At 42.0% G+C, this 19,166-nt stretch overlaps 1 protein-coding gene across 2 annotated transcripts in view; it reads right to left on the minus strand.

Moving 5' to 3' along the window:
* Window positions 1-19,166, minus strand: part of LIMD1 (LIM domain containing 1) — a 56,552-nt gene that overhangs the window by 15,844 nt on the left and 21,542 nt on the right. For both annotated transcript variants that reach the window (XM_005278607.4, XM_005278606.4), the window contains exon 4: window positions 702-769. In XM_005278607.4, the coding sequence (XP_005278664.2) occupies window positions 702-769 (68 nt within the window). The remainder of the gene's footprint in view (window positions 1-701; window positions 770-19,166) is intronic.

The following is a 19,166-nucleotide window of genomic DNA, read 5'->3' on the forward strand; positions in this document are numbered from 1 at the left end:
TATTTTTCATACTCTTTTTTTTCCTTTACATGCTGACTTTTCTTGTGTTTCCAAGAACTGGCTGTCTCTCTGCCTGGAGTCCAAGATCATTTCTGTATTCTAAGGCTATTGCTGTATTTTTGTGCCACCCAGATGCACCTACACAGGGACCACCAACCACTCCATACATGACCAGAGGGGCTGCTTCTAGAGCAATGTTGTTCACATAGTTCAGCCCAGGACCCAAAGTAAGGGTCTGGTCCAAAGCCCATTGACGTCAATGGACTTTGTAACAGGCCCTAAGTGTGCCACTTCCACAGCCATGTGAAAGAGCCGCAGAAGTCTTAATGTTGTTTCAGTGTGTTGTTATGCAGTGCACCTAAATCAGATAGGTATTTAATAAATATTTTTAAGCACTGCTCGCCCTACTCTGTCCACAGTACATGAGGGTGTCTCATCTCTCTCAGAAATGCCCAGTCAGAGAAAGTTGATAGGAAGGGGAAAATCTGTTCCCTCGCTTGTTTCTCTCTCTCCATTTATCATGCCCTCATCCCCACCATATCTGAACACACAACCCAATCCCTTCCCGGTGAATGCTGCTTGTTGCCATTCTTTTGCTGAACTGTCAGTTGTTGGATTGTGTGAGTTGCTTGCATTACAGTTTCTCTGAGTTACAGCATGCAAGTTGCAACGGGAGAGGCACAGGAAAGCAATGCACTCACCAGAAAGTCTTCTTCACAGAACACTTTTCCATTAACAAAATAAAAGGCTTTTCCTCTCAGTTTTCGACCTAGGGAGAAACAAGAGGAGAGAGAAAAAAAAAGTTAGTAAATGGATGAAAAAAATACTACCAAAAGCTGGTAAAAGAGATGCATTTGGGGCAGTGTCTGTCTTTTTGTTCTCTGTTTGTGCAGCACCTAGCACAAATTGGGCACTAGTTCTTGACTAGAGCTCCTAGGTCCTATGGTCATGATGATAATAATAATAATGATGAATATGATTACTATTATTATCCAACTGAGCTGAATGCTAGAAACCATTCCAGGCCCAGAATATCAACTAACCATGTTTTCTTTTTAATGACAGTCCTATGATCTTTGGACTAATCCCTGTGTTGTAACAAGGGTGGTTTCAACAATGAGAGTTTCACATTCCACGTGGAATCTCAACACCCTTTTATTGAATAAAACATACCTAAGAAACGACCTCAGCACAACATACTGTTTAATGCCACAAAATACCATCTCCCACACTAGGATCCTGCATGGAGCAGCGGGATAGTTTGCTGATTCACTCGGGAAGCCACTGCTGGTGAGTGGTTAGGTAAATAAGGGTGTGTGCACAGGGGTTTACCTATACTAGATTTTATTTCTTTAAAATTTCCCATCAGTGCTGTTCCACCAGTGGGAGCTCTTCTTTAGGTGGACTAAGCACTGGCAGCTGCCGGCATTTTAAACACCACATTGTTTGGACCTGCTCTGACCAGAGTTAAGCACCACAACGGCTAAACGCCTGTGACTGGACTATACTAACACTCCCATTATTGCTACTGCCATGGGAGTTGCGCTGGTGCTAGCAATGATATGATTTTTTTTTTCCCAGGGGAAAAAAAGAGCTTTTTTTGTATTCATTTTTAGAGTACCTCTTGTGTCTCTTTACAATCCACTTTCCTCAATAAGGCTATGACACTATCTTCTAAAGTAGCAGCTGATCTGCTTGTGTATCTGTCTGAGGTAAAATGTTACAAAACCTGCTGATAATTCCAAGGAGGAACTGTGCAGCCAGCATTCCTGATTAGAAGGAATATGGCCAGAGTCTGACTTCTGGCACGTACATGGAACTTCGGCAAGGAAAAGGTAGTATAATTCTGGGAGCAGAATGTACAACATCCCATTTGATACATTGCATAGGGTAAATACTGTCCAAGAAAACAAATATTGCCAGATTATTGTACGTTGCTGTGCTTACAGCATAAGCTCCTAGGCATAGGATTTATGTTTTCCTTTAGGTTCTACACAGCACGAAGCACATTGTTGGCACTCTCGAAATAATAATGCTACTCACTGTAACATACAGAATTAACAAAGGAAGATAACAGAATGAAGCAACATAATTAAAGTGTAATCTGTTTTAAGGTGTGTACACCAGAGGGCGCTTTCAGACAGGCCAGAAAACACCATGTACTACTAGTTAGGAAATCAAATGCTTGTACAGAGATCAAGGTGAAATCCTGGCCCTATTGAGGTCCATGGAAATTTTGCCAGGATTTCACCCTTTGTCTTTAGTGCTTAATCTGGAGGAGGGCAGAGAATATTGCAGACGCATTTCTTGAAAAGTCAGCCACTGTTTGCACATGCAGCAGCCAATTTTATCATCAGCATAGACAAGTAACAAGTGCATTTTAAGGGACTAGCTATGATATAAGAGCCATAGGGTTTTTTGTCACACTTAAGGACAACTGAGTTACGATAGGTTTTTATTGCCAGGTGGGATGGGAAAACACAGCTTGATAACTACGTTAGGGAATGATGTTCCAGTTTAGCTCTTAGCCTGGGCCCAAAAGACTCTTCAGCAAGGTCAAATAGTGAAAACAGACATCGTGTTTCAAAATCCCACTGGGTAGTAGCCTGTCAAACTACAGTGTTTGTTTGTCTGTCTGTCTGTCTGTCTGTTGTGGGGGAGGGAGGGAAAAGTGCATGCTTGCATGCAACACACATTTATGTGAGCAAACACGAGTTTGCACTCTGGGTACAAGCAGAATTTAATGATGCAGCTCACTTTGACAATTTGACTGTCCAAATCAACTAGCATGGATAGGGTTACCATATCTAATAAATAAAAAAAGAGGACCCTCCATGGGCCCTGGCCCTGCCCATTTCCCCACCCCTCAGCCCCGCCCCAACTCCGCCCCCTCCTCCCTCCCACTCCCAGCCACAGGGAAAGGGCTGCCCGAGCGCTACCGGCTTCACGGTTTGCCGGGCAGCCCCCAGACCCTGCGCCCCCGGCCGGCGCTTCCCCAGCGCAGCTGGAGCCCGAGAGGGGAAGCGCCCAGCCGGGGGTGCAGGGTCTGGAGGCTGCCCGGCAAACGGTGAAGCCAGTAGCGCTTGGGCTTCGGGCAGCCCCCTTGCCTCCGGACCCTGCGCCCCCGGCCGGGCACTTCCCCTCCCGGGCTCTGGCGGCGCAGGGTCCGGAGGTATGGGGGCTGCCCGAAGCCCGTAGCGCTTGGCTCTTAAACAGAGCCGAAGAGTCGGGGAGGAGCAGAACCGCCGCGGCTGGAGGCTCTGCTCCTCCCCTGACTCTTCGGCTCTGTTTAAGAGCCGAGCTGCCCCAGCGCTACCAGCTTCGGGCAACCCCCATGCCTCCGGACCCTGTGCCGCCGGAGCCCAGGAGGGGAAATGCCCGGCCGGCGGCTGGGGTCCAGAGGCAAGGGGGCTGCCTGAAGCCCATAGCGCTCGGGCAGCTCGGCTCTTAAACAGAACCTAAGAGTCAGGGGAGGAGCAGAGCTGCCATTTTCCCGGACATGATCGGCTTTTTGGCAATTCCTCCCGGACGGGGGTTTGAGTGCCGAAAAGCCGGACATGTCCGGGAAAAAGAGGACGTATGGTAACCCTAATGCACCATGGAGCATACAAACATATGTACTATAGCAGACTTCAAGGCCAGTGAAAGTTGCAATATATGTAACATGGGACATTATGAAACAATGACACGTCAAACCACCGCTATGATTCCTTAACAAGCAGTCTTTGTTGACTGGAGGACCAACCCACTAAAAACCCAAACTTTCTCCTAGTGTTAACATTCTCCCTGCATACAGCAGTCACAGACACACCCACAGCATAAACATCTGCTGCACAAGACAGAAGAATAGCCACTGTAGGTTTAGGCTGCCTTGCAGAGGTGCACTGGGGGTGAAACAGATGGTGGTGCAGGGAGCTCCCTTGCAAGATGTGGTCATAATGCTGCAGGTGGTGGAGATGGAGGTGCCAGCATTGCCACTGGAGCTACATGAGGGGGAGCTGCAGAAGCTGTTTAAGAGGGGATTTGGTCTTGGTCCCTCACCAGGCACCACTCAGTTCTGAGAGGGCAGCACCAGTGGGAACAGACACTACATCAGTTGCACAGATGCAGCAAGAGTTGCTGCTCAGTGTGCTCTCTCCAGCTCCTTGGCAGCATTTTGCATAGGCAGACATACCTCCTTCCAAGCCACTCCAGCACTCCACCTCCCACACGCACTACAGGTTCTAAGAGCAGTTATCTGGTCCATCATTTTTAAAACATTCTCAGTAAATCATGACTTTTTCTAAGGAAACCTGTCCCAGGAAATGAAATACAGAACAGCAGCACAGGTATGCAATTGTTCACCAGCCCAATAAGACCCCAGAGAGAAGGATGGCATAATCAGTGATTATGTCTACACGCAGGCTGGCACCCAAATAACTAAATGGGCTTTAATTTACACCATGTGTTATGCTGGTGCAAGTCTCTGTGTGGACACCCTTATTTCAGGACAAAAACGCCCAATTTCTGTTGTGCTTAAGTTGATATTTTACTGAGTTAAGCAAAATCAAAAGAGAACACTGATTCCACAGTAAGAATGCCCATACTCTGACTATACTGAAATAAGACAAGGTGTAGATTACAACCAATTCAGTCATTTGGATGCCAGTTTGTGTGTAGATCTGTCCTACACAGGCACTGATTTTGATGGCGGGTTTGGTCAGTGGGGAGATGAGGAACGGAATAGAGCTGTAATGAGACAATACTTCAGCTACTAATGATTATTTAGAATGTGATTGCCAAGTAGCTTCATGAGCAATTTAACAAGAGGCCAAAACAAGCAGTCCTTACTCAGAAAAACTGCCCACTGATTTCAACAGCAATTTTGCCAGAGTACAGGTGTCAGGGTTTGGACCTACACAGCTAATTAAAAAACAAGAATTGAAACATTCAACTTAAAAAAATAAGTTACAAGCTACACACACGGTAGCATAGCAAAATGTGCAGATGTCCAAATGACTGTCCTGCTATATCTAATGTATCTCTATAAAGACAGCTTGGGGAGGAGGAGGGGAAAAGGCAGTAAAGCTGTGCCTGTTTTTGGATGAAGGCCCTGACCCGTGTGCTAGCGATACCCATTGCAACAGAGGGACACAGGTTGAATTGCTGCCACAGTCATTCTTTGACAATGACAAAACACATTTTACAGGCATATGTATTTTTAACCCCCTGACACTTGCAGTCAAGATTTATTACAGCAATCCCCAGGGGGATGGTCACAGTTTATGTTCTGTGTCAATGTTTTCTTTATAAGCTCATTTAGCAGGATGATAAGCCCCTTTGGAAGGTATTTATAATTCGGTTGTCAAAATTTGAACTGGATAGATGCACAAGAGGTGCTATTCCCATGAACACTTTACAGGAAAATAAAAATCAATGTATTTATTTTTGCTTTTGGGGAAGGGACAGGGGTGATTATTTTATTTTTAGCTCCTCTCTCACCTCACCCTAACCTTCTTTTTCTCTAAACATCTGGCAGAAATGTAATGTGAAATTTTTCAAAAGTGACTACATAAATTGCACCCATAAAAACATCCATGCAGCAATTGTATGTACGGAACCTCCACGTGTACACACAGATCAGGGAACTGCATATGCAAACAAGGCAGACTATTTACTGACTTCTACCACTCTCGTCATCGAAGGACCTAGGCACCTTACAAACATTAATGGATTTATCCTCACAACATCCTTGTGAGGTAAGGAAGTATCCCCATTTAAATGATACACAGAGACCGACTTCCCCAACATCACACAGGAAATCTATGGTGGAGCTAGGAATTGAAATATCTCTGGTCCCAGGCCAGTACCTTAAACCACAAGGCTACCCATCCTCCCTACTGCTTGTTTTGTGTATAGGAGTGTAAGACTTGGCGCAATAGATACATGTGCATTTTTTCCAGGCACCAATAGAAACCATAGATATACCAGAAGCACACGACAGGTCTAATAGACAAAACTCATATGCCCACATTTAAAAATTTGACTCTTACTTCTTAGAAGTAGGATTGTCAAGTGATTAAAAAAATTAATCGCGATTAATCGTGCTGTTAAACAATAGAATATCACTAATTTAAATATTTATGGATGTTTTCTACATTTTCAAATATATTGATTTCAATTACAACACAGAATATAAAGTGTACAGTGCTCACTTTATACTTATTTTTAATTACAAATATTTGCACTGTAAAAAAACAAAAGAAATAGTATTTTTCAATTCACCTAATACAAGTACAAAAAGAACAGGAGTACTTGTGGCACCTTAGAGACTAACAAATTTATTTGAGCATAAGCTTTCATGGGCTACAGCCCACTTCTTCGGATGCATAGACTAGAACATACAGCAAGAAGATATTTATACATACGGAGAACATGAAAAGGTGGAAGTAGCCAGACCAACTGTAAGAGGCCAGTCAATTGAGATGAACTATCATCAGCAGGAGAAAAAAAAACTTTTGAAGTGATAATCAAGATGACCCAGAAACTGGAAATGGTTGGACCATTACGCTAATTGAATCTATTTCCCCATGTTAAGTATCCTCACACCTTCTATGGGTCATCTCGATTATCACTTCAAAAGATTTTTTTCTCCTGCTGATGATAGCTCATCTCAATTGATTGGCCTCTTACAGTTGGCCTGGCTACTTCCACCTTTTCATGTTCTCTGTATGTATAAATATCTTCTTGCTGTATGTTCCAGTCTATGCATCCGATGAAGTGGGCTGTAGCCCACGAAAGCTTATACTCAAATAAATTTGTTAGTCTCTAAGGTGCCACAAGTACTCCTGTTCTTTTTGCGGATACAGACTAATACGGCTGCTACTCTGAAACCTAATACAAGTACAGTAGTGCAAACTCTTCATCATAAAAGTTGAACTTACAAATGTAGACTTATATACAAAAAATAACTGCATTCAAAAATAAAACAATGTGAAACTTTAGAGCCTACAAGTCCACTCAGTCCACTTCAGCCAATTGCTCGGACAAACAAGTCTGTTTACATTTGCAGGAGATAATGTTGCCCGCTTCTTGTTTACAATGTCACCTGAAAGTGAGAACAGGCGTTCGCATAGCACTGTTGTATCCGGAGTTGCAAGATATTTACGTGCCAGATGTGCTAAAGATTCATATGTCCTTTTATGCTTCAACCACCATTCCAGAGGACATGGGTCCATGCTGATGATGGGTTCTGCTTGATAACGATCCAAAGCAGAGTGGACAGATGCATGTTCATTTTTATCATCTGAGTCAGATGGCACTAACAGAAGATTGTTTTTCTTTTTTGGTGGTTCGGGTTCTGTAGTTTCCACATCGGAGTGTTGCTCTTTTAAAGATTTCTCCACACCCCATACCTCTCAGATTTTGGATGGCACTTCAGATTTTTAAACCTTGGGTCGAGCGCTGTAGCTATCTTTAGACATCTCACATTGGTACCTTCTTTGCGTTTTGTCAAATCTGCTGTGAAAGTGTTCTTAAAACAAACAGGTGCTGGATCATCATCCGAGACAACTATAACATGAAATATATGGCAGAATGCAGGTAAAACAGAGCAGGAGACATTGAACTCCTTGGGGGAGAATGGTGTCACAAATTTAATTAATGTATTATTTTTTTAATGAGCAACATCAGCATGGAAGCATGTCTTCTGGAATGGTGGCCGAAGCACGAAGGGGCATACGAATGTTTAGCATATCTGGCACATAAATACCTTGCAACGCCAGCCACAAAAGTGACATGCGAACGCCTGTTCTCACTTTCAGGTGACATTGTGAATAAGAAGCAGGCAGCAATATCTCCCGTAAATGTAAACAAACTTGTGTGTTTTAGCGATTGGCTGAACAAGAAGTAGGATGAGTGGACTTGTAAGCTCTAAAGTTTTACATTGTTTTGTTTTTGAGTGCAGTTATGTAACAAAAAATCTACATTTGTAAGTTACACCTTCAGGATACAAGAGATTGTACTACAGTACTTGTATTAGGTGAACTGAAAAATACTATTTTTTATTTTATTTTTGCAGTGCAAATATTTGTAATAAAAAATAATAAAGTGAGCACTGTACACTTTGTATTCTGTGTTATAATTGAAATCAATATATTTGAAAATGTAGAAAAACATCCAAAACATTTAATACATTTCAATTTGTATTCTATTGTTTAACGTGCGATTAATCGAGATTAATTTTTTAATCGCAGTTAATTTTTTTTAATTAATCACGTGAGTTAACGGCGATTAATCGACAGCCTTACTTAGAAGACTCATTTTATTTTACTGAGTCAATGTGTTGTGGTCCATAAGTAGCAAGAATAGTATGCAAACTTCAAATAAAGCAAAGCCTTTCAAAAAGTTATACTCTTGGGTCCTCCTCATGCACCTCAGCACAAGGGTCTTGTGGAGCACAAGCCCCACTGAAGTCATTTCAGCAAGTGGTAGGATCGGGGCCTTATACAGTAGAACCTCAGAGTTATGAACACCAGAGTTATGAACTGACCGGTCAACCACACACCTCATTTGGAATCAGAAGTACACAAACAGGCAGCAGCAGAGACCCCAAAACAAAACAAAAAGCAGCAATTACAGCACAGTACTGTGTTAAACGTAAACTACTAAAAATATAAAGGGAAAGTTTTAAAAAAAAGATTTGACAAAGTAAGGAAACTGTTTCTGTGCTTGTTTCATTTAAATTAAGATGGTTAAAAGCAGCATTTTTCTTCTGCATAGTAAAGTTTCAAAGCTGTATTAAGTCAACGTTCAGTTGTAAACTTTTGAAAGAACAACCATAATATTTTGTTCAGAGTTACAAACATTTCAGAGTTACGAACAACCTTCATTCCTGAGCTGTTCGTAACTCTAAGATTCTGCTGCATACTATATCAATGGTTCTCAACTTCTCCAGACTACTGTACCCCTGTCAGGAGGCAGATTTGCCTTGTGTACCCCAAGTTTCACCTCACTTAAAAACTACTTGCTTATAAAATCAGACATAAAAATACAAAAGTGTCACAGCACACTAGTACTGAAAAATTGCTTCCTTTCTCCTTTTTACCATATAATTATAAAATAAATCACAACCTCCCCTCCCCAGGTTAAGAAATACTGATATAGTATATAGAGTAGTATAAACAAGTCATTGTCTGTATGAAATTTTAGTTTGTACACACTTCTCTAGTGCTTTTCATGTAGCCTGTTGTAAAACTAGGCAAACATCTAGATGAGTTGACGTACCCCTGGTTGAGAACCACTGTACTACATCTTAAAACTGACATCAGTTCAAGAGGTCAGAAAACTCGATGTAATTTTTCATTCCAACTCTTTCTTTTAAAAATCCATGTCTCAAATACTGTTGAGATTCCATTGGTATGATTGCTGAAATGATGCCCTTGCTTCCCCATTAGAATGTTTAACTCATGGGTTGTCACTCTGAAAACTAAATACTATAATGATCTTTGGCTTGAATTGCTGGCTTCTGGCAATATTTCACCATCACTTCACTCGGTTATTGGCAAAAATGTAGTAGACAATTAAAATATTTCCACACCTCTACCATCCCATCTCTGGTGGTTATTATAGGATTTCTCAGTCCTACCCATGATAAGAGCTTTGATCCTCATACCTCTATGTATTCGTCAGTCCTATCTAGGATATCTAATCCATTTAGCTATGGGACCTATCAGATGACTGTCACCATGGTATTTAAGCACTGCGTCAGTACTACTTATAACTGTGTCAGTAGTATCTTTATGCTCCAACAAGCACTCTTTGTTCTGCAATTGGTAGTAACCGTACAGTCAGGCATAACTTCCAGGATGCTAATGTTTTTTGGCCACTATAGTCTCACATTACGGATCTTGCACTTTAAAGTTTATATCTTTATAAAACTCTGAATCTCCTACTGCTCCCACAGAGGCCAATTGGAGATTTGCCCTAGACCTCCGTAGAAGCTGAGAGTTTAATTTTGTCCAAAGGCTTTTTAAATTGGTTTCTCATTAATTAGCATCAGTGGTTATGCTGGTTTAAAAGGAAACCAGGATTACAAGTCCCTGTTCAAAGGTAAAAAGTTATTGTGCACCACAAAAGTTTTCATCTCAATGTGTATAATTAGAAGTCTATCCATCTTAACATAGCTCTACAGTTATAAAACCAACCGTCTACTGTAATTACAGCTGGCAGATTTTTTTTTTAAACGCAAAAGATTTAAGTTCATAGAGGCTATAACCTCCTAATGATCCACGTGGCTGGCTAGAAAATGCCAGCATTCTAAGAATTAAAGAGCCAAGAGCAACAGATGCTCCTTGCTGAGCCTGGGAGCCATGGGGTAAAACTGCAGTTCCCTATTTCCTTTTTGTTTCCCTCAGTAAAACTCAGATTGTCTGTCTCATTCTGCTCCCTTCATGCCACTCAGGCAGCACAAAGGGAGCACAGACTGGCTGCAAACCTCTAGCCGGAATTCCCCCAGGTCCTACACCATACCCCCTGCAGCCCCTTGCGCAGGGGATGTTTCAGAGGCAGGGAAGCACAATGAACGCCAGCAATCCCCTGCTGACGAATGATACCTTGGGTACCATCACCAGATGCCACATGCTTAGGGTGACCAGATAGCAAGTTTGAAAAATTGGGACAGGGGTAGGGGGTAATAGGAGCCCATATAAAAAACCCCCCCCAAATATCAGGACTGTCCCTATAAAATCGGGACATCTGGTCACCCTACACATGCTAGAGCCACTTTTATGATGCTCTAACCTGTGCCTCGGGCCAGGCAGAGAATCGGGGAGGATAGCTCCTTTCTAAGGAAAGGAAGTAATGAGAGAGGCAGAATAAAGACAATGGGCTTCAAAAAAGCAGACTTCAACAAACTCAGAGACCTGGTAGGTAAGGTCCTACATGAAGAAAATCTAAGGTAAAAAGAAGTTCTGGAGAGCTGGCAGTTTCTCAAGGAGACAGTATTAAGGCACAACTGCAAACTACCCTGATGCGATGGAAAGGCAGGAAGAATAGTAAGAGAGTATGGATCCATCAGGAGCTCTTTAATAACCTGAAAATCAAAAAGAAATGCTACAAAAACTTGAAACATGTACAAATCACTATGGAAGAGTACAAAAGAATAGCACAAGCATATGTAGAAACAAAATCAGAAAGGCTAAGGATCAAAATGAGTTACACCTAGCACGGGACATAAAAGGCAATAAGAAGCGGTTCTTTAAATACACTAGGATGGGGTAGGCAACCTATGGCATGTGTGCCAAAGGCGACACGCAAGCTGATTTTCAGTGGTACTCACACTGCCTGGATCCTGGCCACCGGTCCCGGGGGCTCTGCATTTTAATTTAATTTTAAATGAAGCTTTTTAAAAACCTTATTTACTCTACATACAACAATAGTTTAGTTATATATTATAGACTTATAGAAAGAGACCTTCTAAAAACGTTAAAATGTATTACTGGCATGCAAAACCTTAACTTATGGAGATATACCTATCTCATAGAACTGGAAGGGACCCTGAAAGGTCATTGAGTCCAGCCCCCCTGCCTTCAAGAGCAGGACCAATTTTGCCCCAGATCCTTAAGTGGCCCCCTCAAAGATTGAACTCACAACCATAGGTTTAGCAGGCCAATGCTCAATCCACTGAGCTATCCCTCCCCCACTTTAGAGTGAATAAATGAAGACTTGGCACACCACTTCTGAAAGGTTGCCAACCCCTGCACTAGTAGCAAGAGAAACAGGAAGGAAGTGCAGGTTCTCTATTAAGTGAGAAAGGAGAGCTGATGACATCAAGAAAGCTGAGGTGTTCTATTTTGCTTCAGTCTTAACGAAAAAGGTTAATGGTGACCAGATACTAAAACACAATTAATATTAAACAACAAAGGGGAAGGAATGCAAGCCAAAATAGGGAAAGAATAGTTTAAACAATATTTAGATAAGTTAGATGTATTCAAGTCACCAGGGCCTGATGAAATTCATCCTAGGGTACTTAAGGAACAAGCTGAAGCAATCTTGGAACCTTTATAAATTATTTTTGAGAACTCATGGAGGACGGGTGAAGTCCCAGAAGACTAGAGAAGGGCAAACACACTATATTTAAAAAGGGGAACAAGGAGGACTCAGGGAATTATAGATCAGTTTGCCAAACTTCAGTATCTGGAAAGATACTAGAACAAATTATTAAACAATCAATTTGTAAGCACCTGGAGGATAATATGGTTATGAGGAATAGCCAGCATGGAATTGTCAAGAACAAATCATGCCAAACCAACCTAATTCCCTTTCTTAGCAGGGTTATGGGCCAAGTGGATGGGCGGGAAGCAGTAGACATGATATATCTTGATTTTAATAAGGCTTTTGTCGCAGTCCCACAAGACATTCTCATAGTGAAATGGTCTAGATGAAATTATTATATGGTGGGTGTACAACCAGTTGAAAGACTGTACTCAAAGTGTAGTCATCAATGTTCGCTATCGAACGGAGAGGGCGTATCTAGTGGGGTCCTGTGTGTGTATGTGGGGGAGGGGGAGAAATCAGTTCTATTCCATATTTTCCTTAATGACTGGATAAGGGAGTGGAGTGTATTGTTATAAAATATGCAGATGACACTAAGTTGGGAAGAGTTTCAAGCACTTTGGAGGACAGGATTAGTATTCAAAACAAACTTGACAAATTGGAGAATCAGTCTGAAATCAACAAGATGAAATTCAATAAAGACAAGCGCAAAGTACTTCACTTAGGAAGGAAAATCAGACAGACAACTACAAAACGGGGAATAACTGGCTAGATCAGCGCTTCTCAAATGCGTCCACCAGAGGCTTTTCTTGCGGCCACAGTCTCCTGGGCAGTGACTGGGGGAAGAGGCAAATCAGCAGTTCCTCCCTTTGGGCTACAAGGAAGGGTTGGGCCCTCCCCCCTCTGGAGCCACAAGCGCCAGAGGAACAAATAGCTGGTGTGAGTTCCCCACCTTCCCGGGGGCAGTGAGGCTCAGGCTTCCAGCTTCAGGCCTGGGGCTCTGACCGTGGGGCTTTGGGCTCTGGGTTTTGGCTGCACAGTGGTGGGCTCCGTTTCCCTGGGCTCACCATCCCTGGCCCCCACTGCTGCCCCCATCCCCTCACCCATCCACCCCATCACCCCTGGTCCCCACTGTCTCCCTACCCACCTCCCCATCCAGGGCTTAATTTGTCCCCCGGCTTCCCAGGGCTGAGTAAGACTGCTGTGAAAAGTGGTATGTGTATGTTTGTAAATATCACTCATCACTGCCTCAGAGCTAGCTAACAAGTCTGCTGCTGTGAAAACATACAAATATCACTTTTCACAGGAGTAGACTTAGCTAGCAAGTCTACAAAAAATAAACCACAACCAAAAAAACAAACAAAAAAGATAAGAACATACAAAACACCTTATTTGTGTTTCTATTCTGTTTAGGTCCAATAAAGAAGAGCGACAATTGTACATTATTCTTATTATTGAGTCTGCAAATAAAAACCCTACATAAATAAATTACTATGATTTGGACATCTACATGTGCATATTTATTTGTTTTTCCTAAATTTATTAAGTATTTTAGGAAAAACTGTCATACTCGGAGGCCACCAAAAACTTTGTGGTGAGAACCCCTGGGCTAGGTGATGGTACTGCTGAAAAGGATATGGAGGATATAGTGGATCACAAATTGAATCTGAGTCAACAATTTGTTGCAGTTGCGAAAAAGGCTAATATTCTGGACTGTATTAAACAGGAGTGTCATATGTAAGACACAGGAGGTAAGTGTCTCACTCTATTCAGCACTGGTGAGACCCCACCTGGACTTCTGTGTCCAAAATTCTGGGAGCCACAATTTAGGAAGGATGAGGACAAACTGGAGATAGTCCAAAGGAGAACTACAAGAATGATGATAAAAGGTTTAGAAAACCCGGAGGAAAGGTTAACAAAATCAGGCATGTTTAGTGTTGAGAAAAGATGACCGGGGGGGGTGGGGGTGGAGAGGGGGAGACAACCTAATAACAGTCTTGAAATATGTTAAGGGTTGCTATAAAGAGGACTGTGATCAGTTGTTCTCCATGGCCACTGAAGGTAGGGCAAGAAGTAATGGGCAATCTGTAGCAAGAGAGATTTAGGTTAGATATTAGGAAAAACTCTAACTATAAAGGGAGTTAAGCTCTGGAATAGGGTTCCAAGGGAGGTTGTGGAATTCCCATCACTGGAGGTTTTTAAGAACAGGATGAACAAACCTAACAGGGATGGTCTAGGTTTACTTGGTCCTGCCTCAGCACATGGGGCTGGATTTGGTGACTTCTTAAGGTCCCTTCCAGCCCTACATTTCTATGATAGCTGGCTTCCAGCCTCTGCCGTGCTCACTGGAGGTTAGATGCAGCAGAGAAGCTGACCCAGAATACTCAGCTACTATTTCAAATCAGTTCTGAACTAGGGTTACATGAAAGGTTCCTCTAGAAACCTGAATCTACCCCAAGTCAGGGTGAGTTCAGGGTTCTCTCACCTGGCAGGCATCTCAGCCCAAGTTACGGAAAGTTTGATGCAGGTTTGCTTGAGCTGATAAGGCAGTTTCTTCTCAGAAATGCCTATCCTTACACCCCAAGACACTTTTAAAGACATACATACCAATAACACTTAACTCGTAAATTGCTCCGTCTCCTCGCTCTCATTTAATCACTTGGCTACAAAAAGCGCACTGTAAAAATTGCAAAACTTTGTCCGTCTACTCAGAAAACAAATGAGTCAGCAAAAAATAATGTGGGAGAAAGGGGTCTGATGCCTCCGAGCACAAACATGCGCTCCAGCTGGAGCACATGGGAACTGAAAGGCAGGCACTGTTTAATTACAACCACAGGTGTGAGACGCAAACGCAGGAAACCACAACCAGCCACGACACCATAAATAAAGCCTCTTCTCTGCTTATGGCAGATCTCCGCAATAAGCTCCCCACCTCCACTTTATTTATTTATTTTTAACGGACTCATACACCAATACCGCAATAGCACCGTAGTTTATAGATAAGGCATCTCACACTGGGAACAGTGTTACAAATTGCAGAATCCCTGCTGAGGCACCTTTTTGTACACAACACTCAGTCTCTCTTTCTCTCTGTTCCCTCCACTAGAAAGGGATGTTCTGTTCCACCAAAGACACAGTAGAACCATGTCTGTGATTCGATACATAAGGCTGTTTACACAGCTTCCACTGTCTGCCTGACTAAACCCACAGTGCTCTAACTTTCTTTGGGTGGGAGAGGAGGGGAGGAGATCCTTTTCCCCTTAACATTCTCAAATTGTGAAATCTAGCCAGAAAAGAATTGCTTTGAAAACATAACGGCCAATACTGGATCAGACCAAAGGTCCATCTAGCCCAGTATCCTGTCTTCCAACAGTGGCCAATGGTAGGTACCCCAAAGGGAATGAACAGAAGAGGTAATCATCAAGTGATCCATCCCATTGCCCATTCCCAGTTTTTGGCAAACAGAGGCTAGGGACACCATCCCTGCCCATCCTGGCTAATAGCCATTAATGGACCTATCCTCCATGAATTGATCTAGTTCTTTTTTGAACCCTGTTATAATCTTGGCCTTCATAACATCCTCTAGCAAAGAGTTCCACAGGTTGACCTGTGCGGGGAAGTTTGAGGTTAATTGGATGAGGAGTTTTTGAGATAGTAAGCTTCAAAGAAAATTCTTTTTCACTTTTTGGGGAAAGTCTTATCCTTCATAACAAAAAACCCCACCACTCAGTAGTATCGTTCCATTGGCTTGTACTAAAAAGTTATAGTTTCATGCATTTGCCCTCAGTGGAAGTAAAATAGGCAATTTTTACTAACGTTGAGTGGAAACACTGAGTTATTAGAGATCAATTTTTCAAGTTCCTGAGGGTGCGTGAAGGTCTCAGTGAATACTGAACTGTAGCTAGAAAATTTATAAATATTCTCAAACTTTTTAAGGAAATTCCTACCCCATGAACCTTTTAACAGAGATAAACTTGTAGACATATCTTCTTTAAACAAGCACACATTAGAAGAATATAATTTAACATTAAAATTAAACATCAGAAAACGTGGAGGTATATTCAATTAAAGGCTCCAATCTCAGCTTTCATCTTCCCCTAACCAGACCTCATATTTAAACTTCAATTGCAGACCACTACCCCTCCCTTCATACACACACATTTCAGAAAACTCCACACACTGGCCTGTAAGCATCAAACCCAACCATTACTTATGGGCTGAAGCCCCAGCCTTCTCACATCCTGGGAGTATGGGCGTATTACTCAATGTAAAAGCCACGTCAAGCCAAGGTCTTGTATATCACACTCACCTTAGCAATAATGCCCTGAAGTCCTTCTGTACCTGCAACAGGCCAACTGGATGGGAGCAGGTTATATCATCATGCAACAAAAGCTGTACTTCTGTGATTCATACGCTATGTTTCCTGTGGCACATGGTGGTGGTCCCTTGCCAGGAAGCAGAGAGGATAAGGGGCAGTTTAAGTTGGGGTTGGAACATTCACTGATGTCCCCCGCCCCAAGACTATTTCTGATGTTATTTGAATTCCTGTGCTCTACTGAGGTTCTTTTTCCTTTTTGTTACATTATGTACTATATAAAGCAACAGAGGTTCCTGTGGCACCTTTAAGACTAACAGAAGTATTGGAGCATAAGCTTTCGTGGGTGAATGCCCACTTTGTCAGACGCAAGGTGTCTCTTGCGTCTGATGAAGTGGACATGGACCCACGAAAGCTTATGCTCCAATACTTCTATTGCTTTTTTACAGATTCAGACTAACACGGCTATCCCTCTGATACTACGTACTGTATAGTTTTTGCTTTGGTAATTTTATTAAAAAGATGTCCCTTGATAGAGATGTTCATTGATGCTTAAAACTTCCCCCTCTGGAGACAGGTACATTTGTCACAACTGGAAGTTAATTTGACGGTCTTATATGGTCAAATTCAGCACTGCTATATGCCACGTAACCAAAGCTGAATTTGGCTCTAATAGCCTAGTTGCCTTTGGTTCGCATTTAAAAAAAAAAAAAAAACCCACACATGTACATTTGGTACCACTGGCAGTATGCTCAAGGGAGGCCCAGCACTGGATGGACAGGGATGTCGTCTAGGATCAAGTGCACTGGCAGACCAAGGAAGCTTACAAATATAATTATTGTTTAGTTGTAATATAGTATTACCTAGAGGTCCCAAGCAAGACCAAGGCCCCTTTGCAATGGGTGCTGTACATGCAGTAGAGAGAGAGCTTGAAATTAGATAGCCAGGCCAGTGATTCTAACCTAGTGCTAGTAACCTTTCCCCTTTTCACAAACATTATGTTCACCCCAGGTTTTAAAAAGAGATAAACAGAGTCAAATTCTGCCATTTGATAAAGACACACTAGTCTCGTTCATTTCCAATAGAAGATCTGATCTTTGACCCTCATTTTGGATTTTCTGCTTTGATCTACTATTTGAACATCTCTCCACCCCACTACCAGTTTTCTATTTTTGACTTCCTTCCTCTCCTACAATTTCCATTACTCATTTCTTGTACATCCTTTTTACCTTTTTTGTCTTATTTCCTCTGAGGATCTCAGAAGTCATACAGCTCAAATACAACAGCAATATGTTCTAAAATGTGTCAGCAATGGCAATGTGGGACCAGAGCTAGAAGGGTCTGAGGTCCTATAAACCTAGAACCATCAAACTTGTGGCACATCAGGGTTTAAAAAGCACCAAACTGACACAATAGGTTAGAGGAACACGAACACACACACACACACACACACATAGTGAAATATTTTTAAAGTCCCTACTTATTACATGGAAATACCTTTTTTTTTTGTCTTGAGCATACACAGCACAAACTATATGTGCATAGATATTTTTCATACAATGGGAGTAATTATTGCACAGCAGCTGCATAGCAGGCTGAATGGTTAATGTTTAACTAACTGATGACCGAGAATGTTTGGTCTATAGACTAAAAACAACAAGCAAGCAGACACCATGAGCATGCAGGAAATGGCTGTATTTTTGACATACCTCCACAGGTTTAACATAAGGCAGATATGTATACTGAACAGGCAAAAAACTGCCTGCCTAAAGGTTTATGGGCTTTATCAACTAAAAACTATTCTGTTTGCACACATGTTCTTGTATCAATGAACTAAATGTGCTAGTTTGTGCCAAAGTAATTAATCATTCTAAATCTGTTGGTTTTATCTCAAAAGCCAAAATTTTCTCTATACTATTCCCAGTGTCTCAGTTAAAGTTGCTGATTTTTTTTCTGCCAACTGACCCTTGTAATGTGTACATAGCCCCATCCAACTGCTTTCCCACATCATTTCTCACTGACCACAATGCCAGTATATCAGGAAATAGGACTTAGTAAAATCAGCACTGTGAAATATCTTAGGTCTATTCTTTTCTTGGTAAAGCTCTCTGAGTCTTTCATGTCTGGGGAACCAAAAAACATTTGGACAGAAATCCAGCCATGAGCAAAATTAGAGATCATTGCTAAAATGAAACTAATGAGACAGCAAATATAACTATCTGGAATTTTGGCTGACAAATGAGCTTTATCTTAATAAGTAATTCTATTTATTTAATTTATTTTAGTGCAGAGATTCAGCATTCCATCTCAGCAGAATTTTAGGACTGAGACCATGGACAATCTTGACTTCTCGATGACAGTTTTTACTGGATGTTGTCCAAGATGAACTCCACTTGACCTTACAGACAGTCTAACTTCTTTCTGTCCAGAGAAGCCAGCATCTCCACATACTCTGTTCAAACACATGGTTTGCAGCTAAACAGACAATATGGTCCCGCCAAACATTTATTTTACTGACATTTGAAAGTTTCCTACAATCTACTGCAGTGGTATGATGGTATGGTGCACAGAGAGTGTGCAGGAAGGCATACATTATGCCTGTCTTGATGACAGAGCTAGACTTCTTTAATCTGAATTGTGGTCAACAGAGTGAATAATGGACAGAAATAGTTTAATCTGCACCATTACAGGCCAGGGACCAGAACAGAAGGCGGGGGGAAAGTCCTTATAGGTACATTTTACCAATAACTGCAAAACAAGACAGGACAAAGCAAACCATCTGAAAGATCCATTAAGAGAGTGCAATCCACAGAGGCCT

Source organism: Chrysemys picta, chromosome 2 (genome assembly GCF_011386835.1).
Source record: "Chrysemys picta bellii isolate R12L10 chromosome 2, ASM1138683v2, whole genome shotgun sequence".
Taxonomy (NCBI): Eukaryota; Metazoa; Chordata; order Testudines; family Emydidae; genus Chrysemys; species Chrysemys picta.